This window comes from Mytilus galloprovincialis, chromosome 7 (assembly GCF_965363235.1).
Source record: "Mytilus galloprovincialis chromosome 7, xbMytGall1.hap1.1, whole genome shotgun sequence".
Classification (NCBI taxonomy): domain Eukaryota; kingdom Metazoa; phylum Mollusca; class Bivalvia; order Mytilida; family Mytilidae; genus Mytilus; species Mytilus galloprovincialis.
In genome coordinates this window covers 13,814,206-13,834,645 of record NC_134844.1, presented here as the reverse complement: position 1 = coordinate 13,834,645, position 20,440 = coordinate 13,814,206, and the positions used below count along the sequence as shown (strand labels likewise).

Sequence of the window (20,440 nt, the reverse complement as noted above, 5' to 3'; positions counted from 1 at the left end):
TATGGTGACCTATAGTTGTTAATGTCTGTGTCATTTTGGTCTCTTGTGGACAGTTGTCTCATTGGCAATCATACCACATCTTCTTTTTTATATTCATTACAGAATTTTTTTCATTTTAATGTTATTAGCTGGGTTTAATGTTTTACCTTTCATGAAAAACTTTCCAGATAACTTTAGCATCATCTGTTGTGGAGGCTAACAACTCTACATCCTGGTTTATACCAAACATATGTACTCCATTCAGCGAACCAATCACAGGAAATGGTAACTGAAATATTAAAATTCATTTCAATCAATTAAAATCAGTCATGTTTATTATATATTTGTTTAACTAAAATAAATACAAAACTAGAAGAAGAAAAAATCTTTTTAGTTTCATCTAATTTTGCCAATAATTATATCTGACAGTCAAATAATGTCCTGACTAATTGACATCATAACATGCATGGAGAATGACAATATTTCATTATAAAATATTGTTCCAGAGAGTATTACAATTTTCTGTTTCACCTCAGTGTCTAAATAAAGGGAGATAATCCCTTTCTCCCCCAACTTCTCACTGTGAGAAAACACAATTATTTACAATTGACATACACCAAGCCCTGCTACAAATGATTTGGAAAACACTCAAAACACAGATATGTGTGTCATACATAATTATGTCTATAATTCAATATAGATTATACCATAACAAGTTTAATTGGGATAGACAACCACTGAATAGAAATATAATTAAAGTACACAACCAAGTCTCAAATATATAAAAAAAAATTGAGTTGGCTACGTTAATATGTTTAAGGTGCGCATGAAAAAAAAGGAGACACAAGGTAAGGATTTTTATTGGTTGCAGTAGAAACTCGCTGCATCCAATCAAAAAGCGCCTATAACATGATCACGTGTAAATGTAGAAAGTGTTTGTAAACAATTGCCACGTGTTTATTGAGCAACAAGTCTTTACGTCACTAAACATACGACTATATTTAGTGACAACTTGAATATTTTTAATCAACTAATAGAAGTTCCTGTGTATGTTTCATGCACAAATGCACGAATGTTGACGTATATTTTCGTTTCCGGCTTTACCAAGTCGGTACAATATAGACGCTACCGTGTTTTTACCTCCAAATTGAAGAGTTCAAGTGCTACCATTGGTCAAGAATAATGTATTCGGAATGGGCTTGACTTTAATCTTCCGATAGATGGCGCAACATTGATATCACAAATGTTGACTCAATCTGCCAAGGGTGAAGAGAGCGGGAGTGGATCGTAACCCTTGGCTAGCGAAGATGATTGTAGTATTACATTTTAATTTTTTTTTTTTCAGAATTGAAAGAAGAAACTTTTAGTAAGGCCATAATAAATAATAGGTCCAGTGTTCCAGCTAGCATGAAATGGATGGGCGCCGCGCCCCGCCCCCGAAATTTTGCGCCCCTCTGTGCCCTTTTGAAAAAAAGTTTAAAAAACGATCTTTTTTCCTCATATCGTCGCCATTTTGTTGAGGTCTATATACACACACTTCATTAAGACAACAGATTAAAATTGTTGACACTTGTTGCCTGTATATAATCACCTATTTGATTAGAGTCAATTACTTAATCAGGTGAAATTTACGACCCTGTCTAATCCCTTTGCCCTGAAGCACCAAACATCGAAGTTAAGAATTGATTATTTTAACACCTGACGACGCAAAATAGAATTTATAAAATAAATGTGAACGGCAGAACGGTGTTCATTTCTATTGTATTTGTTATTTATAAAATAACGTTCATTTAAAAAGAATCATTCCAATAGGTCAACACGCAAAATGCTGATGAAAAAGAAAAATTGACCAACTCGGAAATGACAAGAAGAAAATATCAAAGACTGCCAGTCTATTACATCTTTTAAGAATAATGACCATAAAATGTAAAAAAATAATTTTATTCTTTACCTTTATGAAAAATCGAGAAGAAGAAAGTTTTCTATCAAATATCGCAATTGTTCTTCTATTGTAAATTCCGCCGATTACGGAGCACTCAAAAGTCCGATTTTTATATCATTTTTTCTTAAATTGAAATCCGTTTTGACTAACTTTAATATTGATATTATTAAATACGCTCAACATGAAGTAAACAGAGAATCAGATGCTTGTTGAATTGATAATAAACTTACAAAATTGAATCAATTTATTATTGTGCCGATTACGGAGCTCTAGAAAGTCCGATTTTTGTATCAATTTTCTTATTGTAAAATCACAGGCACTTGTTTCTATCCATTGAAGACCCCCTATCAACGTATATTGAACTCTTCTTTGAAAAAATCTATAGTTCTGAAAGAGAAATGAATATAGTAATGTCTATTATTGCTATCAGTTTGATTTTAACTTATACATGTTATATGTTCTAAATAAATGATTTTTAAACTTGTATATAATAGCTATTTAACTTAGCAACATGCTTTCTAAAAATAGGTCTTTATGTGGTAACATAAAGTATTTGATTTTTTTCAGTGAGAACGCGCTAAAGTGCCCTTTTTAAAAACACGCCCCTCTATTTTCAAATCCTAGCTGGAACACTGTTAGGTCTGTTTGCCCAAACGCTACCTACCCAGAAAAAAGCTGCCTACTCAAATTCTTTTATTGTCCTGATTTGAAGAAGTTTTTTTTTAATCAAATAGGCATGAAGACTAATAAACATCTGATACTTCAATTTCTTTTTTTTGAAAAAGAAAGAAAATGCCTACCTACCTACCCACTGTCTCAACCTTTGGGTAGGGTTTGGGCAAACCAAAATATTTTTAAGTGTGGCCTAATTTTTCAAAATTAAGGCAACTCGTAACAATCCTATATAGTTTGAAAAAGGTTCTTAAGATGTGGTACACATGATTTATTGTTTTTGTTATAATGAAAACAAATGAAAATCTTTTGACCTATTACGTTTTTCGGTTTCCTAAATATTTCAGAGGCAGATACCTTTAAAAAAAAAGGTGGAGCTTCAACCATGGAATAACATGAACATGAATATTTTGTACCATAGCTAAGCTCCGCCTTCTTTCCTTTAGATTCTAGTTGAGTTGCATATTTAATTAGCAAAGTCAGTGTTCTCCCCAGGATTTTTTTAAGGCGCAAAATTCAAGGGCACGTAACTCTTAGTTAGAGTGAACTTTTGTGATCTTAAGCAATTAGTCATAAATCATGACATGCAATATAAATTTTAATGCATTGTGTTATGTGTTTAATAATGCAGAGTACTAATGAATTACAAGAATATATGAAATAAATTGATTTTAAACACAAAAGTTATTTATATTCAGTCTATTAAAGATATTCATCTCTGTACTCTCTGCTCCTTCTAGGGTTATTGGTTCAAGATAATGTTATTTTGTTGGACAATCTGTTCCTCAACATTGTCTTTATCCTCTTTAGGGTTGAAACCCCTCTCATAATAACTTTTGCTTATACCCCCTTTAACATTTCTAAGCCATGAAAACTCAGTGAGCCACTTGTCACTGAAACCAGAAACATGGTGCTTGCTGTTATCACTTGCCATAACTTAAGCTCGGTTGGGATTGGGAGAAGCAATGCCATCTGCTTATAATACTGACGGTGTAGACGGAGCCCTTTACATGTACATTATAAGTCATTGGTCTGAAAAACAAAACTTTTACTTCCATCATCTGCCTTTTGCTTTGAAGTCACCCTTTGTTATTTGCAGAGAACATGTTTATTCAGAATTATTAAAATCGAATATGGTTTAGATATTTGGTATACAACTTTTTAAATAAAAAAGTCTTTATTAAAATATTTTAATGAACAGCTGAACAGTTTCCGTAGTTTGACATTACGCTTCCGTGTGTATTATTGTTAAAACCTATCTTTGACAGGTAGATATAAACGAAACTTTACAAATTCATTAAAGTTAAGACCATTGAAATTATTTACTTATGACATTAAACAGAAGCTGCGGCGATTCTACCCATGTTGATTGGATTGTCACATATTTCCCGACGGACGGATTCGTGATCGATGTTCAATGATCATTTTATTTCTAAAAACATGACAGTTTGAGATGATTTGAGCTTGCAATCAACATTTTTTCACTTTCTATTAATTTAAATCACTCCTCGTTATCTTTATTCAAAGTTTATTTTAATTTTTTCAACTACAAATACTCTCATTCATAATTTTCATCGTAAATATCTTTAGCAATGTGTATTCAAATTTATCACGTGTATTCAATACATTCATTGGTCATGTACAAATGTATAAATAGATTCTTCTTCTCGACAAATGAAAAAATTCGTTATTTAAATGGTCAAGTAATCACTCACATGATGTGTAAATACAACATATTTGCGATCTATTTCTTCACAGACTACGCGAATGAATTTTATTTTTACAGGACATTCGGTCTGGTAAGCCTCCTAGCTTTACCAGACTGAATGAAATTTTACCAGACCAATTTTTTTTTTACATCTAATTGTATATTATCCGACAAAAAACAACAAACATATGACTTTGTTGTGCCCTACTCCTCCCCAAAATGCACAAATTAAAACAAAATGATGTAACAAGAGGGGATATTGTTATGAAAGTTGTGCACAATTGCTTGAATGCATTTCAGTGAAGAGTAATGTTCCATTTTATTGAATTTGGACAATGTTTGTGAACTAAACATAATTTAGAGTTTCTGTATAAAATATTATTTCCTGTTTCTTCTTTCTTTTTCATATATCTTTTGGTTTACAATTCTTGTGGTTATATTTCATAGCTAAATTTTGTGATCTGCTTGGATTTTTATTCATTTATTGTATTTAAATCGGCAAACCCGGAATTATCCTTATCCGTTCCCAGAATCTGATCCGGTTTTATTTACATTTCCGGTTGTGCCAATGATGGCATCCATTGTTGTTTTTGACAGTCAGATATGTTTTTACCCAGATTTACACATTACTGCTTGGCGATGTTCGGCATAAAGCTAGCGGTTGAACAAAATAAACATCGCTGTGATGAATAATACAGATGAAAATGAATTTGAGATCGTTTGGCAATTTTGCTAGAATGTTAGAAAAATCCTTGAAAAAAAACCACCGGACATTCGGACCGGAATTCAACAAAATTTTACCAGACCGATCCATTATTCACCGGATTTGTCCGACGGTCCGACGTATTTCGTGTAGTCTGTCTTCAATTTCTGCACTGAAGTTTTTAATTTTTTTAATTCTCTTCTGAAAATACCGATTTCTTGATGATCATTTAGGCTATTACATGATAACATAGTCCGATAAGGCTGAGATAAGCGTGGCTCAGGTAAAACTAATTATCAGTTATTGCCTAACACTGACCGACCTCTCAGCGGTGATCAGCAACTTGACAATTTTAACCAACATTTATAATGAAAATGTGAAAATTAACATGCTGCGGGATCAAGTAGTAAGGGACAGCGGCCAATTAAGACGCTGCCGGATCTACGAAAATATTTTTAAGGCGCTGCGGCACCGCAGCGTCATATCGGCCTGGAAAGAACACTGAAAGTATGGTACAACATCAATTTGCATGTACATGTAATATACCATGGTTTTCCGTAAACACACTTTTTAAGCGAATTATTTCGTTAAAACATCATAAGAAAAAATACAATTTATGTTACAATGAACATTATCACCTGATTAACAAGATTCCCTATCAATGTTTTGGATGTATTTTAACAATAAAAGATGACTTTTGGTTCATCAAAATCAACTTCAAAAAGGAGTTATTGAGCACAATTGTTTTAAATTAAGTTCAACTAACACTGATTACTGAGTTTTGTAGAGGATTTGTATATAAATAGTCTTAATTGTGTATTTATTTAAGGAATGACTGTAATATTTTTTCTGTCTATGAAGAAATAACATAAAAAATTTGGTGCACACTGAATAACGTGCGTAGCGTGTTATTTAACAGTGTGCACCACATTTTTTATGTTATTTCAAATAGACAGAAAAAATATTACAGTCATTTCTTATAATTTAATTCTAAATTACATTTTAAACTGTAGAAAGCCATGAAAAAACGTTGATGACGTCACGGTCACATGACTAAATTATGTCTATGGGCTGATAACTAAATAATGTCAGCCAATCAGAAGACGTGTTACATCCAAAATTAAATTATTTGTTTTTGTTTAAAAAAAAAGGATTTGTGTATCACAGGTCAAACTTCAAAGGCAGAAAGAAACTGAATATAATGATAATGATACATTATATACATTTGTAAATTGTTTGACTGTTTTCAGTTTTATCTATATTTAACATTTACTGTTGACAGTTTTTTATAATTAGTTGGACTACTTTTGAGTTGTGAACATTTGCTTGTATGAAACTACAATTATATGCTCACCACTGGGCTTCCATACAAACTTTTAACACGAAAATAGGTGACATACTTGGCATCATATGCCGATTTTTTGTGTACACTAGCAATGTTGGTCATATCAAATAAACTAGCTAATGGAAAGAAACAACATGATCAAACTAACTTGTATAATTTTAATGAAGTTCTAAGGTAACATTATAGACATAAAAAAACTAACTCGTTTTTTTAGTTTTACCGCATTCCATTTGAATAGTCTTAAGCTTATATCCACGAATATAGGTGACACTAATGTACCTAATATGGCTACTTGTTCAATACCAAAAGCTGGTGATCTTTTTAATTGGCATAATTAAGTTCTTACGTTTTTTAAATAAAAACTAATAATCAAACTAGAGGCTCTAAAGAGCCTGTGTCGCTCACCTTGGTCTATGTGCATATTAAACAATGGACACAGATAAATTCATGACATAATTGTGTTTTGGTGATGGTGATGTGTTTGTAGATCTTACTTTACTGAACATTCTTTTTGCTACAATTATCTCTATCTATAATGAACTTGGCCCAGTAATTACAGTACAAAAATTTATGAAAAATGCTAAAAATTACCTATAAAGGGCAATAACTCCTTAAGGGGTCAATTGACAATTTTAGTCATTTGACTTATTTGTAGATCTTACTTTGCTGAACATTATTGCTGTTTACAGTTTATCTCTGTCTATAATAATATTCAAGATAATAACCAAAAACAGCAAAAATTCCCTAACATTACCAATTCAGGGGCAGAAACCCAACAACGGTTTGTCGGATTCATCTGAAAATACGAGGGCAGAAAGATCATGACCTGATAAACAATTTAACCCCATGTCAGATTTGCTCTAAATGCTTTGGTTTTTGAGTTATAAGACAAAAACTGCATTTTACCCCTATGTTCTATTTTTAGCCATGGCGGCCATCTTGGTTGGTTGGCCGGGTCACGTCACACATTTTTTAAACTAGATACCCCAATGATGATTGTGGCCAAGTTTGGTTTCAATTTGGCCCAGTAGTTTCAGAGGAGAAGATTTTTGTAAAAGTTAACGACGACGGACACCAAGTGATGGGAAAAGCTCACTTGGCCCTTCGGGCCAGGTGAGCTAAAAATAAAATGAGGTGCAGATTTGACTTTCATAAAATCCAAAAGGGATTTCATTAGAAGTATTTAGTTATAATTTACACTAGAATGCATTTTTTTCACTCTTTTTCTGCCATAACATACAATCACACAACTTCACAAGTTCCTATAAACTGTGACATCATAATTTAAAAGTGATGGTTACTTGATGTTTGTCAGATGGTTATTCTGAGCAGATATAAAGTCATTCCGAGACAAAATAGGGCTCTTCATGGTAAGTTCGGCCATATTGGATAGGGGGCTGATTTTTGAGAAAGAGGTGGAAATAGTATGAAAGTATGGGAAATCCTATATGTGTTTCCAAGCAACTGATCTGTTTTGATGATGTTTTCCTGTATTTTTCACACTATTTCTACCTCCATTATGAAAATCTGCCCCCTATCCAATATGGCCAATCTAACTGTGAAGAGCCCTATACACCTTATCGCTATTTGTCCGCCATTACTGGATATCACACAGGTTCCCGTAAAATTTTGACGTCATAAAGCAAAATATCTGGCGCCACAATGGAAAAGTGATTGTTGTATGCGTCAAAAGTTCAAACGGCCGGGTCAGCCGTGATTTGCGATAAGGTGCATGTATTCTGCTAAATAAAATACCCAAAGTGTAAATTTCTACATTAATTCTAAAATAACAATGCGAGCATTAAAAAATATGACTATTTAGTGCAAACATCACAACTCTTTTTATCCAAATATGTTAACATACATTGGCACTTTAAATTTCCCGCCCTTTACAATTCACTAAATAGTTACAAAAACAATACAAGAGTAAGCTCCCTTTCACCACATGTGAGCACATTTTTATGTATTTTTTCAGTGGGAACTTCAAATATAAATCACAACTTTTTATCAACAAATCAATTCGAGTTTGGTTTTCATCATAAGTTTAATATTACGAAGATGATTTAATGTTCCGAGACGTTGTCTCTACAAACTGTACTTTATATAAACTGATTTTAGTCGAAACCAAAGGCAAACTTCGTCGGTCTCGTGTATATGCTGGACACAAGCCCAGCAAAAACACTCAAACACTAACGCTAAAGTTTATATTGACTGAATGCATAGTCAATAATTCAAAATTATATATATTTTTATAACCTACAGGCTTTAAACTGGCTGACATTCGGGTAAATAGAGGAACTCCTCCTCCTGTTGTCAAACATAATATGTAGGTCGCCATTTCGATGTAAGTTTAACATACGCATGCGCTTACTTACCACAACTTTAGAATGATGGGTAAATAGCATGGCGATGAAGAAGCTGTAAACAGCATCTGTCAAATTTTCGGTTCAGTATATGGTAAGTTTTACTTGATGACAACAGGCACACTAAATGACAGGTAAGTCATATTTCATGTAAGGTTCGTCCCTGATAATGTAAAGGAATTTTATCGATCAGGATCTTCATTATTGCTTGTTTATTGGAGCACGTGCCCGCAACGCCAATCTGCCGTTACTCATTGTTTTCACTGTATTGGCCACACGACTTGTAATCTTTTGACCCAAGCTGTTACAAATGTTTTCACACATTATGTAATTTGTTTATACAGCAATTATACTAGTTTTTATTAATGACAGTTTGTGTTGATAAACAACATTATACTTTTATTGAGAGACAAAGAAATTACGCGCCGTTTATTATTAGTCATCAGTGTGTATACTATATTTACTCAGTTCAATAACAAAGAAATTTAAGCCGAAGTATTGATCCATTTCCTCTCAATTAATAGGTCCTTCACAAAAGCAGTGCCAACAAAATTTAATTTAACAACTTCATCTTACTTTAGTTCAAAGTATTTTCAAAGTCAATTGAATTTTCACGAAGATAACCATTTATTGACAAAAGTAATTAGACATTCAGAAAGTTATTTGTGTATTGCTTAGCTATGATATTGGTTCAGAATGACAAAGATGTGACTTAATGTTTCTTTGTGTTTCTTCATTAGTCATTCTCCTTAATTTATTCATGGAAAACTTCCAAATGGACCAATTCTTAACCATAAAATGTATTACATCCGTTTAAAAACACATTGGTTATTCTCATGATTGATTTAATTTTGATACAGAATTCTAATAAAAGAATGAAAAGAAATATTCAGTTGACAATTTATAATGTCACATCAAGGCACTCAATGTCAAACTTATATGACTTTTAGATTGAATGATTTATTTAGTTTTAAAAGATTAAAAGAAAAGTGATATAACAATTTTTGTTTAGATTATTAATGAGTTGGGATCCCTGACAAAAGTTTTATATTATTGTTTATAAACATTTACTATTTGAAATAATTTTAAACAACAGAAGTCCTTGTTAAACACTGTTTAGAACTTAGATCTCCTCTGTTCTACTGGAGGCTGGAAAAGTTCCAAAATACATTTATATATATATATATATATATATATATATAGGATCTCATAGCTTTATTATATTATTGTAAACAAAATGTATACTAGTGCAAATAATGAAATTCATTATTAGCATGATTAGGAAATATGTCATTTAAGTTTGAAGCTACAAAACATAAAAAAAATTTCAAACAAAAAAAAATGAAAATTTAATGCAATTGGAATTTGGTTCAAATGATTTCATTAGTTACAGTAAATTAATTCCTCTGTGTATTTCATTAGTTATAAGAAGAGTAACTGAAGTCAATAGCAAAGAACATCAAGTGAAACAGCTCACATCAAACAGGCAGCATCAAAGTTTTTGTACTTCTGAAGGTAAGTGAAAAAGTGAGAAAGATAATATATTTGAAACTATTTTTTTCACAACTATTTTTAAAATTTGGAAACCATGCTGATCACATTGATTTTATTTGTTAGATTAGTGTCAACATGAATATGGTTCTTTTGAAATGTACAATTATACCATTGTAAAGTATGCATAAACTGTGTCTTTGAAATGAGACAATATATTTTGTTGTACATGTATATATATAATTAAAATGTGGTTAAGACATAAAATATTATTAAGTATAAGTTTTAAGACAACAATAATTGAAAATCAAATAAAACAATACAAGGATTATTGATCAGATGGAGTGATATTGAACCAGCTTTTCCTTCTTATAAAGGAAAGCTAACTGTCATGAGTATTTTAAAAGATAATTTTTTAGATTCCTTTGAATTTATTGGAATAAGAGGGCTTTCCAGTCCAAGAGTAGGACTTATCAAGATGATGTTGACAGGAGTTTGTATTGTTTAAAAATTTGTGTGATTCATACATGTGATGCATGGGCATTTGTTAGTCTTGTATTATTTTAACTTTTAGTTTCTTGTGTACAATTTGGAGTTTAGTATGGCGTTCATTATCTCTGAACTAGTACATATTTGTTTAGGGGCTAGCTGAAGGACGCCTCCGGGTGGGGGAATTTCTCGTTGCATTGAAGACCTGTTGGTGACCTTCTGCTGTTGTCTGCTCTATGATCGGGTTGTTGTCTCTTTGGCACATTTCCCATTTCCATTCTCAATTTTATGTAGCTTCTGTTTTTTTTCACTTGCAGTTGATGAGTGGTCATTTGTTAATACCTGTGTATTCACATAGTTGGAATACACTAGATAACAATTTTAAATACATACGACATAGAACAAACATGTAAGTTATGTCAGAGTTATAGTAACTAAATATGAGAAGATCTGGTATGAGTGCCAATGTGAAAACTCTCTATCCAAGTTAACATGTGTTCCTGCAAGTTATCTCAGATCCCAGTTACTTTTAACATGTGTTCCAGTAAGTTAAATGTCATATCCCAGTAACTGTTAACATGTGTTCCTGCAAGTTATCTCAGATCCCAGTTACTTTTAACATGTGTTCCAGTAAGTTAAATGTCATATCCCAGTAACTGTTTACATGTGTTCCTGCAAGTTAAATGTCAGATCCCAGTTACTTAACATGTGGTCCAGCAAGTTAAATGTCAGATCCCAGTAACTTTAACATGTGTTCCAGCAAGTTAAATGTCAGTTCCCAGTAACTTTAACATGTGTTCCAGCAAGTTAAATGTCAGATCCCAGTTACTTAACATGTGTTACTGCAAGTTATGTCAGACCCCAGTTACTGTTAACATGTGATACTGCAAGTTAAATGTCAGATCCCAGTAACCAAATATGTGTTCCTGGAAGATCTCTTGTCAGAACCTAGTAACTGTTAACATGTGTTCCTTCAAGATCTCATGTCAGAACCTAGTAACTGTTGACATATGTTCCTGCAAGATCTCATGTCAGAAGCTAGTAACTGTTGACATATGTTCCTGCAAGATCTCATGTCAGAAGCTAGTAACTGTTAACATATGTTCCTTCAAGATCTCATGTCAGAAGCTAGTAACTGTTAACATATGTTCCTTCAAGATCTCCTGTCAAATCCTAGTATCTGCTAACATGTCTTCCTGGAAGATTTGGAAAATTAAAATGGATAAGGCCCAGATGTCTGCAAAAATGATGCATTACACATCACTACATGTCTTACAAGTAATTAAGGAACTCATACCTTATGTAAGATCATCATAAACATTTGTTTTAGAGACCCTGACAATAAAATTAAGGCTTATATATAGCATTGCAAAAGATAGAACAGCATACAAGATAATCTCTGTCATTGTTAGGAACTTTGACTATATATATGATACAAATTATGGAAGATTTTTGTTTTCATTTTTAAGTACTTAAATAATTTAAATTCTAGATTTAAATGAATTTGTCAAAATATTAATTTATTTTGTGAAATAAATAAATTTTATTTTATTTTATGACAAATATACAGAAATTTATAAAATATGCATGAAGTTCAAATAATGGTCATATAAATGATTCACAAAAATATCATGAATCATTTATTTCATTGCTAGTGACTTTTTCCATTATTTTATAAGAAATAGAATATTATAGCTATAATTGAGAAACTAGAACAGATGGGAGCTGCAACTGTGGTCTTTTTTATTGATATACCTCAAAAAGTAATTAGAATTTTACACTCAAGTATAATATCCACTAGCTTTTGTTATGGTGTATAAAATTTGTCATATATTATTGTTCAAAATGAAATGTTCTGAATTAATAAAACATAAATTAGAATTTTTCAATAGTGTTTATGTGTGTATAGATGATGAGATGTTTGCTTTACTAAATGTTGACCTGCAGTGGTCAGTGTTTAAGGGTAGGACACCCCGGTCAGAGGGTCAGTCTTTATAGTTGTTACAGTGGCAGGTGCCCTATCCTATCCAATCAATAAAAGGAAACTGTATTTAATTGTAATAAAATGGGTGTATGTCTATATCTCAAAGCCATGTTATTTCAAAACTTGATTTATTCCGATTCCTTTGTGTCAAGTCTTTCAGCCACATAATTAGTCTTGCATAAATCGTCAGAGCGTAAATGTTTGATTACAAGCCTTATGTATAATCAGATGAGAAATAATATAGAAACCCTGACAGATTTGTGATAAGTTTTTGATGTCTTTGTTTAATTACATTTATCCAGAGTACAGCATTTAGAAATAGGTGTCCAGATGGCCTGGTACGTGACAATGTATCTCTGTCCTCCCGGAGTTTCCATGGAGTTTCCAGCATGGAAAGTCTATATTTGTAATGATGATGCTGTATTATAAAGTGGCAGATTCTATTCACAGACTTTTATCATAATTGATAAATATGGATGTGGAAATTTGAAAAGCCTGCAGGCATGTTAAAATACAACATGCTTGCTATAGTAATTATTACTTCAAAATATCCAACCTCATTAATTTTTTTCTGTTTTTCTTAAAATGAAAAAAATAAGAGGGAAGTTCCTCTTTATATTTTTAGATAAAAGGGCTTTAAAAAATGTTTGGTTTTCTACCTTTGGTATTGCTGGATATTCTATTTGATTAGGTTCCTTTGATATAAAATGGTTAATTTTTCGCTGCAAAATAACCTTTGGCAATTAATCTGTCTTAAATATCCATGACTAAGTAATCATAGCTACTTTTTCCCTTTCAAAGGTTGGCTTTATTCTTTTACACTTGTTTTGTCATTTCATCATTCTGTCATATCATAACTAAGGTCATTTGACCACACTTTTTTTCCTGAGACTATGAACAAAAGCAGATGTATATACCTCAATAAGACAGAAACAAAACACTCTTAAAAAAAAAAAATCTATAAAAAAAAAAAAAAAATAGGTGTCAATCTATATACATGTATTGTCTTATGTCTAGAAAAATTGACCAATTCTGAACTTCAGATCAGCTGTTCGTTATTAAAAAAAATGAAATGGAAAAAGAGGAAACTGCATGTTATTCAGTTGAATAGGAAAGAAAATGAATTTTATTTTTGATAGATCTTTTGTTCGTAAAGTAAAAGACATTTATTTTGTTTTTTTCTTCTTTTTAGTCCTTCAAAATATTTCTGGTAAAAATCTCAGTGACCTAATGATGTCATTACTTTCTAAAGCCTAAAGCTTAAACTGTTTGAATGGTAATAGTAATTTGTATGTGCAAGGTCAAGCAAACCTTAGACCAATTCTTCCCCCAGGAGACCAGGGCATTTATTGAAGTTTTATATTGATAATAATGACACTGCAGATACACTTTCATTGCACATTAAACATAATGATTAGGTTTCTGTGGAGATGGGTTGAAAAGGTGAAATGTTATAATTGCATAGTAAATGTAAAAGATCAGATATGGCCAGGTCAGTCATGCCATGCAGGTAATATCATTTCAAATTTTGTAAGGTTTTGTGGTCACTAATCTGCTACAAAATTTGAAATTATAAATCAGGATTAATTCCTTTTGATGATAAATTTAAAAAATTCAACTTTTAGTTTTCTTAATTCATTTTCAAACTTTAACTATTTTATTTGCTACCAAATTAAGTCCCTCTCTGATGAACTAAGGGTATTAGGGAAAAGAAGATTTGTTCTATTTAATCCAGAATCCAACTTAGTTTGTTGAAGATTAGGCAGCATTGAATTTTATGAAAATGTTGAAAAGACCAAAATATACTATTTAAATTGACAAAATTTGTGATCAAATGTTTCATTAATTTGAAAAATATAATGACCATACAGTATTCCCTAAAGCCTTTCTGTGACTTTAATATAATGACCATACAGTATTCCCTAAAGCATTTCTGTGACTTTAAGATGAAGAACAGCAATAAGTATCTTCCTTTACCTTGGTTTTGGGATATTCTGTTTTCAATTCATCTACCATAATTTGTTTCCTTTAATTTTATGAGACACAGAACTTATATTTAAGATGTTGTATCTTTGCTCTTGTTTAAAACTCTAAGGTCTACATACTTTTTAAATACAATGTAACAGAAATTGCAATTATTCGCGATACCAAACATTTTTTAACATCATTACAACTGTAATGTTTTGTTATCAATTGTTTGTAGTGTAAACATATATTCTACAGAAACTGTAGTTTAATTGTGTCACATTAACAATTTTCTCAAGGTTCTAACTAAAACAATAAACATAAAACCAGTTTTATTTGGAAAACAAAATTTTTAGAATGTACTTATATCTCCAATTTAAAACGTGTTTTTCCATAAAAATCTTTTAATTTGAGAAAGAAATTTATTCAGAAAGTTGTAAAGTATACTCTTCCTTGTTGTGAGAATTAGCACAAATAACAGGAAATGCAATCTTGGCGTAATCGGTGTAAATGATACCAAAACGGTATTTGTATGACCTTGCATTTTGTTATCAAAAATAGGTAAAAACTCAGTTTACCTAATGTATTGTTATCATTAAGGTATGATTCATATCTAAAATAAATGGAACACTAAACATAAATATTATACCATTTGTTTAGAAACAACTAATTTGGAATAAATAAGAATTGAAACGTCTAAATGCCATTAAAGACATGTGATAGAGTTTATTTGGTAGCAATCTTTCATTGATTAAAGATTAAACTCTTAATGAACAAAACATTTTTCTGTGAATAGTGTTAAATTTGGAATTTCCAAAACTGATGAAAATAGATGCGTAGATAAATCTGAAGATGTCAGATTGTGAGATATATAGGTTAAAAGGAATTAAGGATGGGAACAAACATTTTATACACCAGGATCTACATGCATCTTTTTATTTATATTGGTTTAGAAGAACATCAAATAATTTGAATTTATAATTTTTACCCTGATATTAAAAATGGATGTCTTACATTATAATTACTGTTTAGCAATGCTTTTCCGATATTCAGAAAATTTTTACCATCATACTGTTCATTTCCATTTAAATTGCTGTGGGCTCCTAGAAATGCTTTGAAATGTTCCCAAATAACAAGCACTAAATTTAAGAAACTCTACTGCAAATCTGAAGCCACCCACAGAATATTGTGATAGACTCTGCCAGTACCTTCTTAAAAATTATAGCACAAATACGGATGCCATAAGCTTACTTCTTTTTGTGCAACATGGTATTATTGTCCTCTTTTAGTGACTCCATCCATAGGGTCCAATTCACTACCAGAGCTCCTGGTCCAGATTGGCTAGACCTAATAATGGTTTGCACTGACTAATAACAATAGACTGTTGAACAAGTTGTCTGATCAGACCTCAATGGGCATTCTATTAAAGCCTTTGTCAATTTGTGTTTTCTTCTCCACATCTGATTAAAGAGAATTTCAAACTTTCATGATTAATGTAGTTTTAAAACATTTATAATTGTAACTGAACTCTGATTTTCATGATTTCAAAACAAAGGTGGCAATTTTTAAGTAGGAATTGAATTTTATGAGTATGTCTCAGAATTCCAAAGATGTGTTTGATTTTACAAAGGCAATATTTAAAAGAGGCAAACTTTGTTACCAGAGACTAATTGTCTAATTGTTATGAATTAATAGGGCCAATATGCAGTAAACAACTTCCAATAATGAAGACTTATCTATAATACTAAAATTACGAGGTCCAATTTGTCTGCCGTCATCACGAAAAAACGACGAATCAAAGAATTCAACTTTATATACAACTAATATAGTACAAAGGTGTAGATTAAAAATTACACCACTCCAGGCCCTTTTGTTTTCCACGTAATTAATATCGCCAATAATTAGGAAGGTCCGGGTCAAGTCCGATACCGATACCAATAGTATAATCACCTGTTACCTATTACCTTATCTGTACGTTCCGCATCTGACAGGCGCACCACCAAACGGTGTATTCAGGATTAATATGCTATATAAACAGGTCATAATCACAGGGTTGGCACTACTAAATTGTCAAATGGTTACCTATTGTAGTATTTTAATCCGTAAGACTTTCTAAGATAACAATACGAATACTAAAAATCTGGACTAAAAATAAGTTTCAATTTGTTAACGGGCATGACGTAAAACAGCGAATCAAAGAATTCAACTTTATTTATAACTAATATAGGACAATGCTGTTGATTAAAAAATACTCCATTCCAGGACCTTTTGTTTTCCAAATATTTAATATTACCAATAATTGATAAGTTCCAGTTCGACGGGTTCAAACAGAAAGATTTGAAAGCAGAGAAAATTGTGTATCTTATAATCGGCATGACTTTATCAGATGACAGTACTAATACTAAGATAAGGCTTGCACATAGTTATATACTTTAATTCAGTCACGGACCCGCATTTTCACGGGTGTGTTCTAGTATACTGTATTTTAACTGGATCAGTGTTTCATAGGAACCAGGAAATGCTCATTTGAGTTTAAAGGTCACGAACCTTGAGGTCAGTTCTGTTATGGTACTTTATACTACTATAACAAGAGGCATTCTATCATAGTTATCCATATACCCTTAAAGCAGAACATTAAAATGAAACACAAGATAAGAGTAATAAATGAATTGTAAATAGGAAATTATGGATCGGAACCAAATCACAAGGCGCCCTATGATTGAAAAATCTAAATTATCACATATTTATTCAGTATTAACATGAAAATTTATATTGCACTTCCCCATTTTCCAGGTGACTAGTGCAGGCATAATAACATTATAGAGATTATCTTAGATAAAAGGAACTATTGTTTAATTTAATCACTGGATCATCTGCTTGATAGATTAAACACAAACATCACATAGGTACTGCTCTTTGAAATTCTATGACATACTCATAAAAGTTAATTCCCACTTGGATATAGCTACCTTTGTTTTTCCAATCAGGGAAATTAGAGTTCAGTTATATATAAATCCTTTAAAAAATGGTGTCAAGTTTCTGAGCATTTTCATTGGATCAATAGGTCATCTGGCATGGCATGTTCTTGATACTGGTTTAAAAGTCCTGTACAGTGGTCTATAATTGTTTACATCCACTTAATTTACACTGATGGGCAGTTGTCTCATTGGCAATCATATCACATCACCATACTGTTACACTAGATGCTCAATAAATCATTCAATAGTTCCAGGTTTGAATTTTAAAAGTATTATTGGAAAGGTGCTAAAAATGGAAGATGATTAAATTTTAAAAGCAGAAGTTTGGTCACAGATCATATATGGTGAGTTTTGCTGACCTATTTTGGACCTACTTGTGACCATTTGGCATATAGACTATATAAAGTCAGTTGACCTTGTATATAAAAAGCTAACATGTTTCATACATTTAAAGAATCAGTAGTACCTGAGACTAAAAGTTAAGTGACCAAAATATTACATTTGAATAAAAGGGAATATTCACATTACCCTCAAGTGCAGCAGTACTGGTGTTTCTCAGAAAGGGAAACAACTGCTTCCACTTAAATTGTTTGATTTTATAGAAAGGTGATTCTAGAGAATTTCAAAGTAGTCCAAAGTTTTTCATATTTATCAAGAACAAAGAATTATCCCAGAATTCCAAGACCTTAATTAATTTTCTACAAATTTATCATGTTTGCAAATAAAAGAGTTTGAAACAAACTTTGATATTTGTTTATGTACACACGATCTCTATAGACTTCTATAAGTAGCCATAAAACTTGTTACCTCAAATTAAATAATCAACCAATGAATTGTGTCCTATAGGACAACCATTCTACTAGATACTAAACCTTGTTTTTATTCTTTGTATAGGCAGTTGCCGGTTATTAAACCCATTTATGACGATAGGAATATACCAGTAATTAACCATTCCTAAACTCATAAATTTCTATTCTATTGATTTTTACACAAAGTTGACTCATTTTCAGTATAAATTTTAGGATTTTGAACAACGGATAACATTGATTTACATACGTTCTGATTACAATAAATATGTTTTTGTTCACATAACACAAATTCTGCATGATGGTACATAATGCGTTATAAATTACGATTTTGAGCATGAATTATTTTGAAAATATTGATTTTGTTAAATTGAAAAGATACAGATTTTGTTTTTGTGATTTTGCAGCAAAAAATATTTAATATAAGAGAAAGCGGGTTCAATATTTTATAAAGTGTCAAGGATTTATGTCATTTGTCATGGAAATAAAATTTGGTTTTTGAATTGGTGTAATTTTTTCTTTGAAATCTTTGTCATGTGACAAATAAAGTATATATAATTTGTGACAGTTGTAACATGTAGTAGAATAATTGGAAATATTGGCTGTCTTTCAATTTAAACTCAGTGGTTCTCAAGTATGGGTAGTTTCTCAGCTCTGGTGTGATGTTAAGCAATTACCAATCAATCAATGGTTCTTAAAAGATTCCCAATGTAAAATATTGAATGAAGAAGTTTAACATATGGTTATGTTTGTCTATCTGTTGTGACATTTCTTCTTTCTCCTTTGTTTAAATTTTTTGAAATTTTTCAAACTTTTATGCAGAAATTGCATTCGAGTAGAAATGTTCTGGTACATGGAATTTTGTTAAGTTATGCCCCTTTTACTTAGAAATTTGGCAGAACAGATGTCGTAATCTCAACTTCTCCTTTAATTGCAGCCAAGACACTGGAGATATGCATCAGAGGGATGATAAAAAAAAAATTTTTTTTTAAAGTCCAAATTTTAATATTATGTTCATTGCATTGCTATACAGTTACTAGCATATTCAAACCTCAATCCTTGATAGAAGGCCAAGGGTAGTAGTCCATCTAAGTCAACAGTTCTAGTTAGTTTGGTCAAGGGTAGTAGTCCATCTAAGTCAACAGTTCTAGTTAGTTTGGTCAAGGTAGGAAGAAGTTGCAATGGTATTTGAAGGCTGCTGGTTGATTCCGATTATTTTTTTAGAAAATTATCACAATACCAGCAGAATGGAGATATACATATATAAATACTTGTTTCCAACTACAATTATTCTTGAAAACATTGTAGAAATAGAGAAAAGAAAGAATTATCTTTTTTTCCATTATTTGACAAATTGTCCTTCACAAATGATTTTGTTGAAATCATAGAAATTTGCATAATATGTATTCTCAACTTCTAATGACTTTGTGTCTAAATACGGATGTTATACAGAATAATATATGGATTTGTAATTAAGTTTAGAAATGTATGTATAAACACTTGAGTGGTTTAGAATCAATCTAGAACTAATGATAGAAGGAAACACAGATTAACTGCATCGGTCAATAATAGATATGTATGTGCTTTATATTAGAAGCTTCAGATAGGATGTACCACAGGAGTACCATACAACTTTATATTAGAGGCTTCAGATAGGATGTACCACAGGAGTAACATACAACTTTATATTAGAAGCTTCAGATAGGATGTAACATACAACTGTAATTAGAGTAGGGATAAAAGACATATAGGGTTAATATCACCAAGACAGCAAACTAACAATACAAGATTACAGCTATAGTTCACTTCATGGTATACTATTATAGCATGTCTTGATCTTGGCCATAGAGTAGACAGAGGGATCTAGAAATTCTTAGACACAAAGAACAAAAACTTTTAACAGACAAAGACTATTACAATATTTGCATAGTTTACATGTTAAAATTGGGCTTTAGAGTGGGGTGCTCATTTTCGCCATATCTTTCCATGTTTTCCACAGTTTATGTTCAGGTCTG

The 20,440-nt window shown here is 31.5% G+C and overlaps 2 protein-coding genes across 3 annotated transcripts in view; one reads left to right on the top strand and one right to left on the bottom strand.

Moving 5' to 3' along the window:
• LOC143082363 (protein fuzzy homolog) overlaps positions 1 to 8,698 on the bottom strand; it is a 111,013-nt gene extending 102,315 nt beyond the window's left edge. Inside the window, exons 1-2 of the mRNA XM_076258015.1 lie at positions 8,610 to 8,698; positions 147 to 268 (exon numbers count right to left, since the gene is read on the bottom strand). Coding sequence (XP_076114130.1) covers positions 147 to 268; positions 8,610 to 8,687 — 200 coding nt within the window. The 5' untranslated portion in view covers positions 8,688 to 8,698. The remainder of the gene's footprint in view (positions 1 to 146; positions 269 to 8,609) is intronic.
• Positions 8,659 to 20,440, top strand: part of LOC143082362 (uncharacterized) — a 52,821-nt gene continuing 41,039 nt past the window's right edge. The window contains exons 1-2 of one of the 2 annotated variants that reach the window (XM_076258010.1): positions 8,659 to 8,806; positions 10,135 to 10,227. The gene's annotated coding sequence lies outside the window, so the exon portion shown is untranslated. Of the gene's footprint in view, positions 8,847 to 10,134; positions 10,228 to 20,440 lie in introns of both variants that reach the window. The other variant, XM_076258011.1, reaches the window with a different exon arrangement.